Source organism: Trematomus bernacchii, unplaced genomic scaffold (genome assembly GCF_902827165.1).
Source record: "Trematomus bernacchii unplaced genomic scaffold, fTreBer1.1, whole genome shotgun sequence".
Taxonomy (NCBI): Eukaryota; Metazoa; Chordata; class Actinopteri; order Perciformes; family Nototheniidae; genus Trematomus; species Trematomus bernacchii.
In genome coordinates this window covers 11,983,401-12,002,990 of record NW_022987593.1, presented here as the reverse complement: position 1 = coordinate 12,002,990, position 19,590 = coordinate 11,983,401, and the positions used below count along the sequence as shown (strand labels likewise).

At 41.7% G+C, this 19,590-nt stretch overlaps 1 protein-coding gene across 1 annotated transcript; it reads left to right on the top strand.

The window, feature by feature from the left end:
- Positions 1-2,982: 2,982 nt before the first annotated feature.
- On the top strand, positions 2,983-18,980 carry txndc11 (thioredoxin domain containing 11). Its single transcript, XM_034129970.1, has 13 exons — positions 2,983-3,298; positions 4,432-4,528; positions 5,293-5,412; positions 7,030-7,127; positions 7,749-7,878; positions 8,094-8,187; positions 8,895-9,007; positions 9,117-9,320; positions 10,341-11,016; positions 11,733-11,917; positions 15,569-15,681; positions 15,776-15,856; positions 16,427-18,980. Exons 1-13 carry the CDS (start codon positions 3,171-3,173, stop codon positions 16,962-16,964), a joined length of 2,577 nt encoding a protein of 858 aa, XP_033985861.1. The 5' UTR covers positions 2,983-3,170; the 3' UTR covers positions 16,965-18,980.
- Positions 18,981-19,590: the final 610 nt, after the last annotated feature.

Genomic DNA, 19,590 nt, shown 5'->3' with positions numbered 1-19,590 from the left:
GAGAAAGATTATCTTTCGATCCCGTTTGAATTGTGCCACGAATTACACATATGATGTTTGTCCATTTAAAAGATAATTTTACAAGTCAAAAATATAAAAATTTGTCGTAAAACTGTGAAGTAACACTTTTTTTGTGTGAAACCGCTCAATGAACTACATCTCCCGTTTCGCACCACACACCAAGACGGCCGTCATGTCGGCACATTTCACTTCTTTCTTTCAGAATGAGGCGAAAAGTATTAAAAGAGGTGAAAATCACTCCAAGTCTGGGCATGTTGAGAGAACAAAAGGGGAGTTAGTCGGTTCCGTAAGAGCCAGCATGCGGGACCGGGATTCTGGGATTTGTAGTCTTTCTAGTTGCGTATTTTTCATAGTCTTATATTTCAACAGTTTTACGACAAACTGACTTTTTTGACATGGAAATTATTATTTAAGATTGACAAACATCATATGTGTAATTCGTGGCACAATTCAAACAGGATCGAAAGGTAATCTTTCTCTCTCCATTGACTTCAATACAGACTTTTTCCGAAATAAGGTCCCATGAGTCCCACCGGAAGGGGAGGGACTTCTCCTTTGTCAATCTTAAATAATAATTTCCATTTTAAAAAAGTCACAGTTTGTCGTTTAACTGTTGAAATATAAGACTATGAAAAATACGCAACTAGAAAGACTACAAATCCCAGAATCCCGGTCCCGCATGCTGGCTCTTACGGAACCGACTAACTCCCCTTTTGTGTATGTACATCTCTCAACATGCCCAGACTTGTAGTGATTTTCACCTATTTTCAAAATTATGTATTGAAGTCAATGGTGAGAGAGATTATCTTTGACCTATCTTTGACAAACTGTGACTTTTTTGACATGGAAATTATTTTTTTAAATTGACAAACATCATATGTGTAATTCGTGGCACAATTCAAACGGGATCGAAAGATAATCTTTCTCTCTCCATTGACTTCAATACATCATTTTTCCGAAATAAGGTCCCATGGGTCGGAAGTAGATGGGCGGGACTTCGCCTCTTTATAGGCGTAAACACAGAGCCGTTTGCCCCCCCAGAGCGTTTCGTCCGCAGATCTACCCACCTTGGGACTCGTTATCGTTATCGTTTTATGCGTTTCCATGTCGGCAGAAAACGATAACGATAACGGGTCCCAAGGTGGGTAGATCTGCGAACGAAACGCTCTGGGGTGGCAAACGGCTCAGTGTTTACGCCTATACAATCATTTCCTGATTTCCTCTCCCCACCTCCTGCTCAGAGATCAGCTGCTGGGCTGTCAGAAGAGGGGGAGGAAAAGAGAGGCTCCGTTTGTATTCTTATATTCTTATATAGAGTCGTTATCAATTTGTTTTAAAGCTCAATAAATAACAAAGAAGACCTTTGACCGGCACTTTTCTAATTTTGTCCGGAAGATTTAAACTTTAACGGACATGTTGACCGGCGGAAAAAAATCTAACTGAAACTCTTCCGCACGGTCCCCTCGTCCCTTGGAAGAGGCGGAGAGGTGGGTGTTTTTCATCTGCTGGTGGACTACCGGAGAGATTTACAGCAGGAGCACACGCTTGCCTCAGGGAGGGAGAAAAAGAGCCAGAGCGTCCACAGAAGAATAAACAGAAGGGCAACCATGACAACCATGCGTGGGAAGTCTTCTTCGCTGCTTTTGTGGCAGGAGTACAGCGCCACTTACAGGCCCGGCATATGTACTACAGCGTCTCCAGCGCTTTCGAGCGGTCTCGTGTGAACGGACACGTTTCTGGTGCCTATTGCGTGTGGACGGAATACTTTTTTGATATCGATTTTGGTCCGTTTGCGTTATCGTCCTCGTGTGGCTCCAGCCTCAGTATGACAGGAGAGGACTCTCCCTCCACCTCTTTAATAACAGCACCTTATATCCGGGTGCTAGTGGAGCACGCTCGTGAACTGTTAGCGCCGGAGCCTCGCAGCGTGGAAACTGTGGGCGCGCATAATTAAAAAAAAAACTAAAGAGACAGCTACACAAAAAACGCAGCATGTGTACGGCTCATGTGTACGGCTCTGAGAATCTGCCTTGGTACAAAGTAGCAGTGAAAACATGGTACGGAATTTCATTGATTTGGGCATTCTCACAATAAGCAAGTGGAATGGATTTGATAATGAAGCACTGACACAGCGCTCTACAAAGAGTGGCGAGTGGATAGACCGATTCACGGACTTTCCGCATAGTAAAAGTGGGGGGGTCTAATCATTTTAAAAGGTGGGGGGGGACTTGTCCCACCCTCATATAATGGCTGCGACGCCCATGGGCCTGCTTATATGTTTACCAGGCATTGTTGGAGAGAGCCTTAGATCCAAGATTGTCATTGCCGGTGAAGGTGTCACTGTAGTCATTTTTAATAACTGTAAACAAAAATAATGAATCATAACTTTATTCTTATTTAAAACGATTTGATTGATTGAAAACTTTACAACGTCCGCCTTCTAGTGTTCGACCGTCGTCATGGCAGCAACGGCTGTAGTTACAACAATAGGGACTGTCTGGAAACAGCAGGGAGAGACTCAATACGCAAAAATAACTACAAATATAGTTATATTGCAGTTTTTAAAATATGATACATTTTTACAACTTTATTTCTCATTCCATCAAAGTACCCTATTTTATTTCACCCAGTTCTCCTTGATTTTTAAATGCACCGTTTGCTTTAAACGACCGCCCTCTAGTGTTCGACCATCGTCATGGCAGCAACGGCTGTCACTACAACAACGTAGGGACTGTCTCAAAACAGCAAGAAAGACTCAACACGAAAAAACTATTAAAAACACAATATATGTCCAAATATTAAAGCATTATAATTATATAAACCCGTTTATTTCTCATTCAACCTAAATACCGTATGTTATTCTACCCAGATGTCCTTAATTTTGAAATGCACCGTGCGCTTTAAACAGCTAACAACATGTTACAGTCCCTCCCTTACGTCATTGTTGCGGAAGTGAAAAGTCTACGTGGGAAAGAAAGGTTGGTGTGACCGTGTTTGAATACCAGCAGCACCTATGTCCAATCCAGGTTAGCTCCTTCCTCCTCCCCGTCGAACCAGTCCTCCTCTCCGCCCCTTGGTAGGCAAATGGACGCGTAGAGAGCCGTAAGCCGGGGAGTATAAATGGGACGGAGAGCCGCCGACCGCCTGTAATGCTGCGCCGGGTGCGGCAGTCTTCTCTCCGGCAGGTGCTGTTTCTGATGGCCCGGAGACCAGGGCTGCTCTGCGGGGCTGTGCTGCTCGGAGTGCTGCTCGTACTGGCCGTCAAGTTCACATGCAGGTAACACACTTCGCTGCCTTAACATACACTTAGTTTATGGTGTGTTTTTGTGACCACCAGGCTAACGGGAGACAACCATGACTGACTGAACATGTGGGTTACTTTGCTGAGAGATACATATGTTGTAGCATTGAAAAGTCGTAAATTAGCTACACCTAATTACAATGTAGCTACTTGTAAGTAATTAGGGTCTTCATAATGCTGTGGAGTTAATCTAATACTGGCGTGTACTGCAGGACAGGAGGATTAACTAATGCTATAATCACTTTAAACAGACAGTCCTTTTCCCAGGAGTCTATCATACCTTTAATTTCTTAGTTTTAATACGGTTTGAGCGTCTGTATTTGTACATGACTCTTAAGTCAACAGTGTTAACGTCATAACTCTGTAGTAAACAACACATGTATGTTCCTGTGAGGCCAGCTGTGGAGGTTCAGCTGGGGAGACAGAAACTTGAAGCAAAATGCAAACACATGATCTAAGACACATCCTGCTTAGCTGGTTGTGGGGGAAGATTGAGTATTGTAAACATTTAAGTAAGAAGTTCAAGTTGTCAAACAAGTATTATCAGCTAAAGAGGTGAAAACAATAAGTCAAATCAATTATTTTGGTCAATCATTTGTCTTTATTAATCAGTATCTAGTTCCAGCTCTTCAAGTCAAAGGAGCTTTCCTTGTTAATCATTATAGTACAAAGAAGGATTATTTTTGGGTTCTGGACTGTTTCCTGAACAAAACATGAATTTATAATAAGTGTTAGTTGCAGCCATAAACCAGTTGAGGTCTCCATGATCTGCAGCTGATCTTAAATATATTGTATACCCATTTATTGTAAACATAACTCCATCGCAAGTTCTCTGAGCCCAAAGTAATAATACATTTTGAAAGTGCTTTTGTTGTCTGATCAAAAGTCCACAACAATAAAGAAAGCTACCTGATAACTTCATAAGAGCACTTAACAACACATACTTTCCATCTTAACTTATCTTTGGATTTAATGCATAATATTGTATAAGAATAATCTCAGACACATCCTGCCCGTCAACCCCAGAGGGGAAGTGCGTTGCTTGATAGAGGGAACCTAATTGTTTTGTCATTATTTAGTATTTACATTGAAATCTGTCCTTCCTGTAGCCGTGCTAAGAATGTGGTGGCAGCAGCTCGGCCTCCGGTGCGGTTCTTCTCTGCCGAGGCCCCGATAGTGGATCTGTACTTGGGTCAGCTAGACCAGGTGAGAAACACACACATCGTATCGGAGTCAAGTTTTTCTGAAGTGTACGCCAATACATTTTGTAATAACTACTTGTTGAATGGATATGAGGACAGTCCTAACAAAGGAGCAACATGATAAGGCTGCAGAGTACATACAGCTTACATGTAGTCTTCATTACATTTCCTGTGCGTGAAACTTACTCGAATGTTTCCTAATGTAGCTTTCATCTGACTGCTCCTCAACTCACATGCTCATTTGTTTGCCATTGCCTTAAATAATAACATTTCTGCAGCTCTACGAGTCGGCTAATAGTTTCTCAAAGTACTTTTTAAAAAAATGGTATTTATTTGTTTATTCCACATGGTAGTTATTTTAAAACAAAACATGTACACTTATACTGTTTTAGGGAAGAACATCTTATTTTACCTGCCCCTTCTTACAAAAAAATAACAAAATAAAATGAAATAACCATTAAAAAGCAAAATAAAAGCAATATTCTTTCAGTCACAGTTGCTTACAAATACTGAAACATAAAACCAGAACACAATCAACAGTCAACTTCATACTGTCTAAATATGCTTTCTTTATACATTTTCTTAAACATAAAAATGTTCTTACAGCCCTTTAAATCATTCGGTAAAGAATTCCACTTCTTTACACCAAGAGACACACATCTGCTTTAAAGTAGTACTTCAATTGTCAGTCCTTAATAATAATGCATTCATTGACAACTACAATCTAGCAAAGTGGTTAAGTCAATAACGTTAACATTTCCTCTGCAGGTGGAGCGTCTCCGCAGCGTGGCGGAGGTTTCTCTGATCTTCTTCTATGCACCGTGGTGTGCTCACTCGATGGCAGCCAGGCAGGAAGTGCAGCAGGTGGCTAAGAAGCTCGCTAAACAGGTACAGGACACCTGAGGGGTCACAACGTGCACTCTGCAGGAGTGTTTACATACCAAATGGCACCATTCATTACAGCGCGTGTGTATGATCACTGATAAGGTAGCAGAGAATGTGTTGTTATAGTGACATGCTTATGAGTTTACAGAATACATGTACGAGAGTAAATATAGTTTTCAAGTCTCTTAAGTGCAAAGACAACAGTAGTAATTGTAATATTTTGAGAATAGTCTAAATACGCTGACTATAGACAAGCCGCAAAGAGCAGGTCAGGTAAGTTTATAGAAATCTGCTGGAGTTATAAAGTCAAATTCACCGTGAAAATCCTGTTTACTAGAATGTGTCTGACTGTTGGGATGATGTTCCTCAGGCTCAGAGCTTAATGCTCATTAGTTATGTAAATGAGACTGAATACAGGCTGCACGGACGTATCTCTGACAATGCTCCACACTATACCTGAGGCCTGTACTACGAAGCTGGATTTTCGCTTAGCCGGCTAAATTCAGGGAAATCTCGGGCTTTCTGGTCCTACGACGCTGGTTCTCTTTTTAGCAGGCTAGATTTCCATGGTAACTTATGCTGAGCGGCAAACCTGCTCCGGAGCAGGTTAGGTTGCAGGCTAAGAGATCAACTCAGTGAAAGCACCGCCTGCTGACCAATCAGAGCTCAGTGTGTGGAGTTTAAAGCTATCAAGTCATATTACAGGATAAAGGAAATACAGAAAAACTGCCGTTGCAGGAAAGACGGCCGGCAAAAATCAACTGACTGTGTGAACGTGAAAATTAATAGAATATCCCCTCCCATCTTCAGAGCAATCTGACTATTATAACATTAGCGTTAAGAAAGCTTACTTAAATATCTGCCACGACATAAGTAACCGGATCAGAGTAACATTAAGTACAGTCCGCGGCACTGTGAGTGCAGACGTCAATGTGTGCCATTATCATTCATATCATATCACATCATAATGTATCATATATTTCCTTATCTGAGTCAGCTGAGCCGTATCTGGCCGTGCAACACTCACAGTGTCACATACTGTATGCAGAAGTATTATTTTAAGCAACACATTAAGTTGACGAAACACTCGAGTCAAATTCTCCTAATTAAAGTCAGATCCACTCGTGTCTTGGACGGGGCAGTGATTTCATAAACCTGTTAATGTACGCATTCAAACGCTTTTTCTTTTACCAGCTGTATTCACCTTGCAGGTGCAGCTATGTGGCTTTTATCCTGGATAAAGTGTTTAAGACATGGATGTTTAAAGTTGAACTTCTTCATATTTGACTAATATTAAAGTTCACTTTTCATTCAGGAAGTATGACGCTGCGCTGTCAGTACGCTTGTCCGTGTTTGAGATTGGTCGAATGCTCCAAATACCACCCCTTTCATGTGAACGCGCACCTAACTAGATAGGACACGGCTGGCTTGAGCGATCCACTTGATAACCAGCGTCGTAGTACAGCTTAGCCAGAGCGCGTATGTTTTGGCTTAGGCCAACCGGCTAACTCCAACATATCCAGGTTAAGTTGAACCAGCTTCGTAGTACAGGCCTCAGGTCTGTGTTATGGAAATAGTTTTTCCATCTCTTTCTCCCTCTCTTCAAACAAACACACACAGGTGCAGTTTCTAGCTGTTAACTGCTGGTGGAATCATGGGAAATGTAGGAAGCAAAATCGCTTCTATCAGTACCCGATCATCCACCTGTTTTATAGAAGGTAAGACGCCCTTCCTATCAGAGTTATCAGTTACATTCTGGCTTCAATTCATATGATTTCTGTGATTTAAAAATACATATAATGACGTTTATAACAACACCAAATGAGTCATCTTATTGCTGACACACTTTCTTACTTTCCCAAAGTGACATCTTCACATTTGTAGTTGCGTCCGGACAACATTTAAAGATATAAATACTTACATTTTAAGAAGCAGGAACCAGTTAGCATTTTGTCCTGAAAAGCAAGAAGCAATTACATTTACACCTTTATATATTGTGCCGCATTGATCACACTGTTTGTGATATTTAGGTTGATAATGTGTCCGTGTTTTCCCCTGGACTTTCAGTACAGGTTTTTAGCTATTCAAATCCTGTTTATTTGTTTACCAGGACGGTGCACATTAATCGACATTTCAGTTTCCACTTCAGCACATTTTGCAAGAGTTAGATAATGAAAACATTTTCGTCACAGGTCAATTATTAGAAATTGTTTATGCATCTCGTCTCATGATCAGTTTACGTAGTAGACAACCTTAAAATCATTTGATTGGTACATTTGAGCTGTTGGTGGGAGATCATCTTATTGATCTACGATGTTCTTTGTGTTTCCTTGCTGCAGGTTTGGGCCTATAGAGTACAAGGGTCCGTATGTAGCTCCATATGTGGAGAGTTTTATCCTCCGAGTCATCACACCGCTCACTTACCTCCCGTCGAGAGACGCGCTCAAAGAGTTTCTCTCCTATCACGAGGTACTGTTTGACTTCAGGCCATTTGATGGAGAGTTGACGGGAAATCAGTTTGATCTTTACAGTGTGTACCGCACACACTGTAAAGATCAAACTGATTTTTTTACAGTTATGCAAGTTGCTCAAATAAGATCTGTGGATCAACCTTAGTGTTAAACTGTCTAAGGCTATATTTCAATATGATGTGTTCTAATTGGCTGTCTCTTGTTTGTTTCCAGCCTCGAGTGGTGGGCTTCTTCCAGTTTAACTCCTCTCCTCAGCCCCCGGGGTACATCACGTATCTGTCCTCTGCCCTGCAGGCCCTGAAAAGGGGTAAGAAATGATCAATCGGTACTGAAGATCGTAGAGTCGTATGTGTGTCAACAAGTATGTAGGATAGATATGGCTCGCTTTTGGAAAACGCATATGATTGAAAATAGCAGTAAGTAGTATATGGAATAACAGGGTGTCCGCGGGGTCTTAAAAAGTATTAAAAGTTGATAGCCTTAATTTTCGCTAAATTGATTTATTAAAAAGTATTAAACGGCATTTTCTAAGGTATTACATTTTGTAGCTTGTTTTCAATAAGTATACCAATTGTCCAAAGAGGTTGTATTCTACAGTTTTCCTGAATGTAATCATTGCGTAGGTGTGTAGTGTGATTCTGTGTAGTTTATTTATGGCATCCCGTTGGATTTGACGTCATCTGAACAGGACATCGCACGCTCACTGCTTGATAGCGCGCAAAGGTCCGTTTACGCCGGTTGTTAAAAAACATCGTTATGGGGAAATGCAAGTTTGCGTCCAAATGGTTGGAAGATAAGGAGGAAGGACAATCAATACTGTATATAGTCAATGTGAGGTAAAGTGTGTCGCCAATGTAACCGGTTAGAACTCCAAGTGGCGATGAGGTCTTAAAATGTATGGAAAGGGTCTTAAAAGGTCTTAAAAGGTCTTAAATGTGACTTCAGGATTCCTGCGTATACCCTGAGTAAGAAATGTGCAATCCAGTCCTCAGTCTCTATGTTTTTCTGGTGCAGATTTCCGTGGTGTTGTACGTTTCGGTGTTGTGACCAACAAGCAGGTGGCCGAGGCCATCTCTCTTAAAGAAGATGAATCAGTTTATCTCAACAGAAGATTTAACTCCTCATTGGTAAGCATTTGTCACCAAGAAACTGGTGCTGGAATAATGAAACGCTCGTTACATTTGACTTTCATTTCGGATGAATGCTAACAATCCCGTTTGTTTTTTCGTACGTCAGATTTTCCCTCGAAGGGAACGCAACTTCACGTCAGAGGCCATATGTAGCTGGGTGTTTGAACACCGCGAGACCGTCCTCCAATGGCTGCAGCCTCCAGGAACTAAGTCCCGCCTCCTAGAGCACGAGCTGAGTAAAGGTCCGGCTCTGCTGCTGTTCCTGCCGCACAACCCACTCGGGACCAAACCCAGTCCAATGCTGCAGCAGGTGAGCATAACGAGACACATCACATAGAGAGTGGACGTGATCTTAAGGCTGCCTTTCATACAATGGACCAAAGAATCCCTCTTAGTTGTCTCAGGATGGATAGCCTCAGGTACAATTGAAAGGCCTCAGGTTTCAGTTGTACCTGAACAGAAGAAAGAAATATTTGAGATGGAAACTCTATCCTTTACTTCCTGTCACAGGGCTCTGTTTTCGGTCTTTCAGAGCTTTCTTTTTATATATTTCTATTATTCACTTACATAATATATATTGTATATTATATTATATATTTATGAACTTCATAACTGGAATGAAACGACAAGACAAGATTTAAAACCTTTCCCTTTTCCACCAATATTTATTACATTTAATATGGGACACATTTCTTGCGCTGCACTTTGGAACCACTTTCATTTTGAGTTATTGAATTGAAGAAAATGCTTATTTTTGTCCTTTTACAGATTGCATTATTATGTAAACAGATTAAATAGACTGTTTTTGAAAACTGCTATGTAATTAAACCGGTCTTACCTTAACCCAGATGTATGTACCTGGAACACCTGTTAAAAATAAATAATTATATATATATTATAAATGGGGCGAAGCCTGCGAGCTAGTTCAGGCAGTCAACTCGAGCACCAATCAGACATTAACACGTGACGCACCTCGTCCCTCTTACAACCAACCAAACACATTCTCCTAAACATGCCGCTCTATTTAAGCTGCCAGGTCGTCCTGCCTCTGCCTCGCTATGCTGCTGCTGCCACTGCTGTGTTCACTTGCTATTGCTGCGTTCATGTTCCTGCTGCTGTGTTTCATGTTGCTGCTACTTGCCTGCCCCACCACCACCCCAGCTTCCACCTGTAGGCTCGGGGGATAGTTATCTAATCATCACTCAATGTTCTTTGTAAATCTGTGGAGTGATGAGGCCCGAGCCTAGACGCCAAACTCAAACTATATGCTGCTTATAATAAACATATTAAGAAACACGTGAGACTCGACTATCTTTCCTTTGTCTTTCAGATTGCAGACATTGCTGTGCGTTATCATTCCTGTGACATCGCTAACCACTCCAGCTCAGAGGAAACCTTCCCCCCCCACTCGTGCTGCCAGTCAGTCCCTCTCCCAGAGTTCAGTGCGAGTGTGTGTGAGGTTTGCCTCCGTCTGTCACCATCCAGCCTGAGCAGCTCCTCTGTGCGCTGCTCCTTCTCCTCCACCACTCGGGGAGGAGAAGTGTTCCAGTCTCATCTCCATCACTGCTGCCTCCACCGACTGCCTGCTGCGTCTCTGAACACCTCCGAGGGCTGCAGCCACTTCCTGAGCAGCTACAGCCCGTTCAGCCAATACAGTGCCTGCTGCAGAGAAGTAGAACCTCAGCTCAACCAATCACAAGCCAAAGAGGAGCAAGCAGCTCCCCTCACACATCCGTCTTCCCCCCTTGCTCCGTCCTCTCAGGGGGGGGGGGGCATCACAGGGCTGCGCTGTCACACCAACAGGACGCTCCGGTTCTACCTGCTGGACGTGGCTCTGAACTGGCCCCTGGCGGAGAGGCTGGGGGCCACGGGGAACAGAAGTGTTTCTCCTCACCAGGGGGCCGGGGCACAAGGAGACGGGTCGTTTGCAACCATTGTGCACCTGAAGGACGAGGTTCATTACGTTCTGCACCGCAGCCCAGCAGCCACGCTGACGGAGTCTCTGGGTGAGACCTGGAGAGTGTTTCAGCCATATCACATGGTCTTATTTGGTTTGGAACTGGTCAAACTAGTTTCTACAATGGTGGTTAGATCATCATGCAAGTAAAAAAAATAAATATATATACCTGTTCCAAATGTCCACAATCAAAGGTGGAGTTAAAAGCCGCTGTTATAGAGAGTTGTAAGGGGCAATGATTATAGAAACGTGGTTAAAACTTTACACCCTTATATAATTTCGCTTTAAAAAATATTTATAGTGTTGCTCTTAGCTGCATTTACGTAAAGTGAAGAGTTTTTCTTTCTGTCCTGTTGATGGAGGAAACAGATTAGTGTGTTGTTGCTTATTGCGGATCGGTGCAAAGAGTAGTGCACATTCTCCACATCATCAGACAAAGAAGACCAAAAGCAAACACTGACATGTTTTGCATACGGTACAGGGGAAGGTCAACACGAAGAAGTGTGCAAGTCATTGGACAAAGGAAGTTTTGGCCTGTGGTGGCTCATTAATAGTATTAAAATGTAGATCCTATGGGATGCATATTTATGTAATGTTATCTGGATTGCAGTAGAGACATTAGTAGTATTTCTCTTCTCCATGCACGTGAAAGTCAGTAAACTTTTGAAATAAATACTTGGATTACTAGAAGACTCATTTGTATATCATACTTGAATATGACCTTGAAGGTTATTCTCACTGTGTGTGTCTCCTATCTTCTTACAGAGGCCTTCATCAGGAACTTCAGCGCTCCACACAGCCTCCTGCAGAGACATCTGGTGGGAGAAGAGGACAGGAAAGTTGGGGAGGGGGAGACTAAGCATGCAGACACACAGCAGCCCCCCCCTCGCCGCCTCATCACTGAGCTGACCACCTCCTCCTTCCTGCCCGCAGTCATGGACGTGGAAAAGGTAAGAAGAAACTGCTTTAATTCCTACTCAACTTATTCACTAATCTATTGTTAGTTACCAACGTTTATTAGTCTATATGTATGTGTATTGCCGTCATTTAGTATATGTGGTGTAAGATAAGATAAGATGGACCTTTATTTATCCCTGTGAGGAAATTCAGGATGTGCTTTTTATTATATTTCTATAATCGTAATGTTTTGTAGTTTTAGGAATTTGAAAGCTGCTTTTACCTAAACATGCAAAAAAAAATTCTGTCAAAAAATATGGAAATCTAAAAACTCTAAGTGTTTCAAGCTCGCTATTTGAGCTATGTTAATTATCTATGGGCTCAGAACAGTCTCATAATACACACATGCACACAGAAGGATTCACACTTGTATTTCACGTGTTTTTCAATGCACACACAAATGTGTTCCGTTTCATATACATGTAAATAAAATCCAAATACAGAAAAAAGTTTTACATATGTATTGTTGATCCAAACATATTTGTTTTCCGTTTAAAACCTCTGCACCTGCAAACACAAACCGCTTTCTGTGCACGGATCGCCGTGCATTCGTGTGTGGGTTTTTTTAGACTCCCCTGACGGTCACCCGATTTGTACTTGTAATTTTTTCTATCTATAGCCAATCAGATGTCTCCTCAATTATAAGCCAATCACATGAGCGCGTCCCCACGAGGGTATGATTTCTTGCGTTCATGACGTAGGCAAGGCAAGGCAAGGCAAGTTTATTTATATAGCACCTTTCAACACAAGGTAATTCAAAGTGCTTTACAAAAATGGAAGACATTTTAAAAATGGCATTTAAAATCAGTCATTAAAAAGGAAAGATAATAAAATAAACATTAAAAGAAAAAATACATGGATAAAAGTTAAAAGTTACAGTGCAGTTTAAGATGTGAATAGTTCAATTAAAAGCAGCGGCAAAAAGAAAAGTCTTCAGCCTGGATTTAAAAGTAGTAAGAGTTGCTGCGGACCTGCAGGTTTCTGGGAGTTTGTTCCAGATATTTGGAGCATAATAACTGAACGCTGCTTCTCCATGTTTAGTTCTGACTCTGGGGACAGAAAGCTGACCAGTCCCTGAAGACCTGAGGGTTCTGGATGGTTCATAATTTAGCAGTAGGTCAGACATGTATTTTGGGCCTAAACCATTCAAAGCTTTATAAACCAGCAGCAGTATTTTGAAATCTATTCTTTGACACACAGGAAGCCAGTGTAAGGACTTCAGAACAGGAGTGATGTGATCCACTTTCTTAGTGTTAGTGAGGACTCGAGCAGCGGCGTTCTGAATCAGCTGCAGCTTTCTAATAGATTTTTTAGTGAGACCTGTAAAGACACCATTGCAGTAGTCTAGTCTACTGAAGATAAAAGCATGGACAAGTTTTTCCAAATCCTGCTGTGACATTAGTCTTTTAATCCTAGATATGTTCTTTAGGTGATAGTAGGCTGATTTAGTAACTGTTTTAATGTGACTGTTGAAACTCAGGTCAGAGTCCATGACTACACCTAGATTTCTGGCTTTATCTGTAGTTTTGAACATTGCAGACTGAAGCTCAGCGCTAACTTTTATACGTTCTGCCTTGGCTCCAAAAACCATTACCTCAGTTTTATCTTTGTTTAATTGACGTAGCACTTCATATGCGCATTTTGCGCTGTCCGGAGCTGACCGGTCCATGGAGCCTGTCTGCAGGCGCTAATCTCAGGACCGAAGGTCCGTAGTAGTCGTCTTTATTTTTACGTTATTATTATTCAAAGAAAAAAAAGGAAGTGTGTGTTGTGAGACGGCAGAGAGGTTTCAGCTCCGATTATTAAATCAAAGAGGCTTAATGTTTTCTATTATATTATTTCACTATAGCTATGTGGACGGTGTTAAGGTCCAATGTTGACAAAATTAATCAATAGCGGGTGTAACTAAAATACAAGATGTCTTTATTTATATATTATTAATAATAATAATAATATCAAAGATTGTATTTGCGTGCATTTCCTGTTCGGAAAGTGGCGCTGTACTGAGAGTGGCGATTTTATTTTGTAATTATATAATTCTTGTAATAATGGTGCGTTCACACCGGACGCGAAGCGAATAATCGCTCGAGTTTCACGCCGGCTGTCAGCTGTGTTTTCTCGCCTCATTCATCTGAGCCGTATCTGGCCGTGCAACACTTATAGTCACATACTGTATGCCGAAGTGTTATTTTAAGCAACACATTAAGTTGACGAAACACTTGAGTCAAATGTAATTAATATCAGATCCACTCGTGTCTTAGACGGGGCTGTGATATCATAAACCTTTTAATGTATGCATTCAAACTCTCGGTCGTTTTTTGTTTTTTTTGTACCAGCTGTTCTGTATTCACTTTGCAGGTGCAACTATGTGGCTTTTATCCTGTATTAAGTGTTTAAGTCATGGATGTTTTTGTCCCTGTTGCTAGCCCCGCCCCTTTCACGTGAACACGCTCTCAACCGGACAGAGAAACCCTGGGTTGATTTACCGAGTTGATAACCAGCGTCGTAGGACCGCTTAGCGAGATCTCGCTTGTTAGGGTTAGTTAAGCCAGATAACTCAAGAGATATCCAGGGTCTGTAGAACTGGCTTCGTAGCACAGGCCTCGATCGATCAGGCTAAGCTAACTTGTAGCTGCTCCCTCCACACTCACAACAACTTCATACAGACATAAATAAAGCAGCTGTATTCGCCATACAGGAAACGCACATTTAAAACGGTTTTGCCTGCCGTTTTTGTGTACACAAGCATTAAAGGTGGGGTAGGTAATTTTGGAGAAACCAGCTCGAGATTACTAGAATTTGAAAATACACAGCCGGAAAAAATCTGCCACTTCCTTACAGAGCCCCTCCTCCAACACACACGAACGTGCACATGACCAATGAGGGCACGAGATAAGTTTGTGCACAGATGGAAGGCTGACAGGCAGGTAGGCCATCCAGTTATTTTAGCCAGGCCGGCTCAGATGATTGGTCGTGCTTTTTACAGTACCACGGCTTCCACAGATGACATTTTTTAATGTATTTTTTGTCAAAGCACTTAAGATATTCATTGCTATCGGGATGTTAAGAGCATTCCATGGAATATAACAAAAAGTGTATCTCGAGCCGGTTTCTCAAACTTACCTACCCTACCTTTAATTAATGGTTCGGAAAGTGGCGCTGTACCTTAATAATATAAAAGATTGTATTTGCGTGCATTTCCTGTTTGGAAAGTGGCAATGTACTGAGAGTGGAGGTGTCCTGAGATGGACCTGTCAGCTCCGGACACCGCAAAATGCGTACATGAAGCGCTACGTCATGAACGCAATAAATCATACCCTCGTGGGGGCGCGCTCATGTGATTGGCTTATAATTGAGGAGATATTTGATTGGCTATAGATAGAAAAAATTACAAGTACGAATCAGGTGACAGTCATGCGGGTCTCAAAAAACCTACACACGAATGCACAGCGATCCATGCACAGAAAGCGGGTTGTGTTTGCAGGTGCAGAGGTTTTAAACGGAAAACAAACATGTGTGGATCAAAAATACAAAAATCAATTTTAATGAAGGATTCGGCGTGAGTTTTCAGTTAATGGACTCGAGCTGTGGAGGAAAATACATTATATAAATGTGTGTGTGTGTGTGTGTGTGTTCTCGTGCAGGATGTGCTGCTGTTCTACTACACTCAGTGGTGTGGGTTTTGCTCCATTCTCAACCACGTCATCATCCAGCTGGCCCGCCTGTTGCAGGGAAACGGCTCCATCACCGTGGCCAGGTACGTTCTGCTTTACGTTCCTCTGTAAACCCGTTCCGTTTTATATGATTTGGTTTTCTGGTCCATTATTTATAAAATACAATTCTCTCTGCAGGGTGAATGTTGCACGTAATGATCTTCCATGGGAGTTCATGGTGGATCACGTCCCCTCCATTCTTCTCTTTCCTAAGTACAGGTAAGAAACACACATTTGGCTGGAAATGACAGTCGCATAATCAGCAAGTCAAAGAGGAACAACTTTTCCAGAATCCATTTATTTCTATAGCTTTTACATTGGATGACTTCAAAAAATGTTTGTCTCGTGTCAACGTAAACATAATAACTAGGCCTAAGGGAATTGTGCATTTTTCACAACTTCAATGCGGTTTACTAGTTTAAAAGATTAACTTAACCCAATTGAAAGAATGTACATTTAATGTGTATTTTATTATCTTACTGATTAGTGATGGGTAATAATGTATTATTATGGTCAACAAGAATTCAATGCAACCACTGACTGTTGGTATTTAAAACAGTTAATATTGTCTTATAATAAAATATTATATATTTGTTTCCCTGGCGCAAAAAGAGAAAAAATAACAATGACAAAAACTAAAATCATTAGTTTCGGCTGAGACATTTTATAAAATAATTATAAAGTAATATATTATTATTATTTATATAAATGTAGTAGTATTTTACCTCATGGTTATGCATTTCAGCCACATTGTTTTCACAATTTTCTCCCTGTTTCTTTCATTTCCAGTAAACCTAATAGTGTGAAGTATCCCGACGACCTGCCCATCACGTTACCCAACATCCTTCACTTCCTGCTGCAGCACTCTGGCTCTGTGCAGTCTGCAGACAAACCGGGGTCAGCGCCCCACGGTGCAGACGGAGCAGAACAGAGCTCCGTCCTCAGATCAGAGTTTCTCTCTCTGCAGCGAGAGGTTCAGGCGCTGCGGCACGCCCGCCAACGCCTCTCCCAGCAGCTGGCGCAGCTGTGGCGAGACAACCGGCGGCTGACGTTTGAAGCCATTACCCTCGAAGCCCAGAACTCAGATCTGCAGATGGAGAGGCGGAGCTTGGAGGATCAGCACCGGGAGACGAGCCGGCAGCTGGGGGAGGCGGTGAGGAGGCTGGAAGAGCTGGTGGACGCGTCTGAAAACCTGCTGAACGAAAACACGCTGCTCAGAGTCCTGCTGAGGGCGCTGAAGGACAGCACGGAGACCGAAGAGCAGGAGGACGAGGAGGAGGAGGAGAGGGACGAAGGAGAACAGAGGAGAAGCCACATGGCATCCTGACCGTAACACTGCAGGGAAGAGACACAGAGGAGAGGAGAGAGGGCCAGGGGATCGTGATCAGAGATTATGAGCAGAATGAAGCCCTCAGGAGGAAGTGGTGTGAAACCCAAGGGGCAACATGACGTGGTTTTGTGTCACAGATAAGAGAAAATGAGGAGGACAGCGATGGTCTGTCAGAAGAGAAAGACTGCTGCTAAGTCAGGACAGAAGTAAGGACACACTTAGAGGAAAACTACTGTGTTTTTCAAACTGGACCCTATTTCCACATGTGTTTCGTTATGGATGAGGACAATACTTTTTGAAATTGGTCCAGTATTGAGTCGGTGTGCAGCAACCGGCTGCAAAACAATTGAATAACGTGGGAGTTATGCGCTGTCAATGTACTTCTACGTAACACTTGTTTTATAACCTGCAGGCTCAGCTTTTCATTCAAAGTGTCTGTTAACCTGTTGAGAAGGGTCCACAGAGAAATAAAACAGTTTTCGACAACTTTTTCTTGATCCCGCCCCCCCCATCATGTTGTTATTGTGACAACGGTTGAATCGTTGGTTAAGAAAGGACTAACTGTGTTTGGAGAACAGAGCGCTCTGCTGTGTTATCTCAAAGATGTTCATGGATAAACGTTAAGGCTAATGTTGACAATGTGGAAGAGGCCTAACCCTCTGGTAATATTTCAGAACATGACGCAATAACAAACAGACCAAGTCCAAGGTGAAGAAAACACTTTTAGGACCTTTTCCATGTTGTCAGACACTTGGAATGAAAATCAGAGCCTATCAGCAGCAAAAACAAACTCTTAGTGGACGTGCATTTCCCCGCTGCAGCACTCTAACTTAATACTGGACCGGTTGTTGTTTAATTTGTCACTTTAATTTGACACCACAATATGGGGAAATGGAGTCTAGGTTGAAAAGCACTAACGGAAACTAAAGGTGGGCGAGCAGCGATGCTAGAGAAAGCTCCAAGTTGCTGTAACGATGGTGGTCTTATCCACTCGTAGGATCAAACTAATATGGGAACTCAGTGCCAACTGCTTGCAAATATTTAATTTCTGTTGAAGGGTGGCGATGTAATCTGAGCTAAACGTACTACACAGACCAGCAGCCAAATTCTACAAACTCCCTGATTTACTTTGTATATAAAGCTAGTACTAAAACAATGGCCACGTCTCAGAAAAAGAGCAGGGCTGACAATAACAAGTTCAATCTGTTATATAATATATATAAATATCTATCTATACAGCTTACATGGTTAATTCAGTATAATGAACTTTTCCACAGGACTGATTCCATCAGAACAAGTCATGATATAATCAACTCTCTGTTTCTCTAATTTAACCAAAATAATCAACCTTTAATCAAATCCAGTCTTCTTTGCCTTACTCAAGATGAGTGTGACACTAGACTCGACCCTTCCTGATGTTTTTCACATCAAAAGCCTACATATAAAAGACAGTAAGGCATAGGAAGCTTCGTGCATTGTAGTTTGACATGGTTCAGGGGGAAATGCAACGTAACCCCTGACATGACTGTAATCAATAATGTGGAAAATTATATTATGCAAAAAACTATCACTACAAACGGTTAACATGTAGAAGATTCAGTAGGGAATATTACTGAGGTCAATTTGAATGCCATTAACTTGCTAGCTGCTACACACAGATCAGTTCTTCTCCTCACTTCTTCAGTAGTTTCTGGTTGTTGTGTGTAGTCTGGCTGCAGGGACAGAGGGCTGTTGATGAAGCTGATAATGATTTAATACTGAAGATGTGGCGCCTGCTAACCCATCTGTTGGTTAGCCTTAGAGCACTTGAAATGATTTGCAAAAACGTTCTTTTTATTTAATTTGAAGGCCATATCGTTGTTTTGTTAAACTGATCTATTTTTACAGGAATCCTTGTGTCACTAAAATATTATTTCTTTGTAACTATTCAGGTATTAAGAATGAGATGCTGCAATTGTTTACATGTGAAATATTGCACCTGTTTTTACTGATTAAAAAAAAAATCATCTTTCATCTAAAAGTCCTCCTTTTGTTGATATCTAGGAATGAAGGTAAAAAATACAAAATGTCCTTTGCTCCCATATCTGATATACAATTCATGCATTTCTTTGTTTTATCAGTTGCTTCTTACTGAATACACACCATAAGAAGCACTATGAAGTAAAGATTGCATCGATGTTCCTTCAGTAACGCGACACACTGTAGTTCATTTTACATTTGCACAGGGGCCATGCATACATATACATTCATCTCAAAGGGAAACGATGCTTTATTAGTTCATTTCCATATGCAGTCCTTGTGCATGCGAAGCACATATTAACAGTTTAATTGTTTATTGTATACTTTTACCAACTTTGACACATTTTGTGTTAACTTTTGATACTTTAAAGGTGGGGTAGGTAATTTTGGAGAAACCAGCTCGAGTGCTCTAGAATTTGAAAATACACAGCCGGAAGAAATCTGCCACTTCCTTACAGAGCCCCTCCTCCAACACACACGAACGCGCACATGACCAATGAGGGCACAAGATAAGTTTGTGCCCAGATGGAAGGCTGACAGGCAGGTAGGCCATCCAGTTATTTTAGCCGGGCCGGCTAAAATGATTGGTCGTGCTTTTTACAGT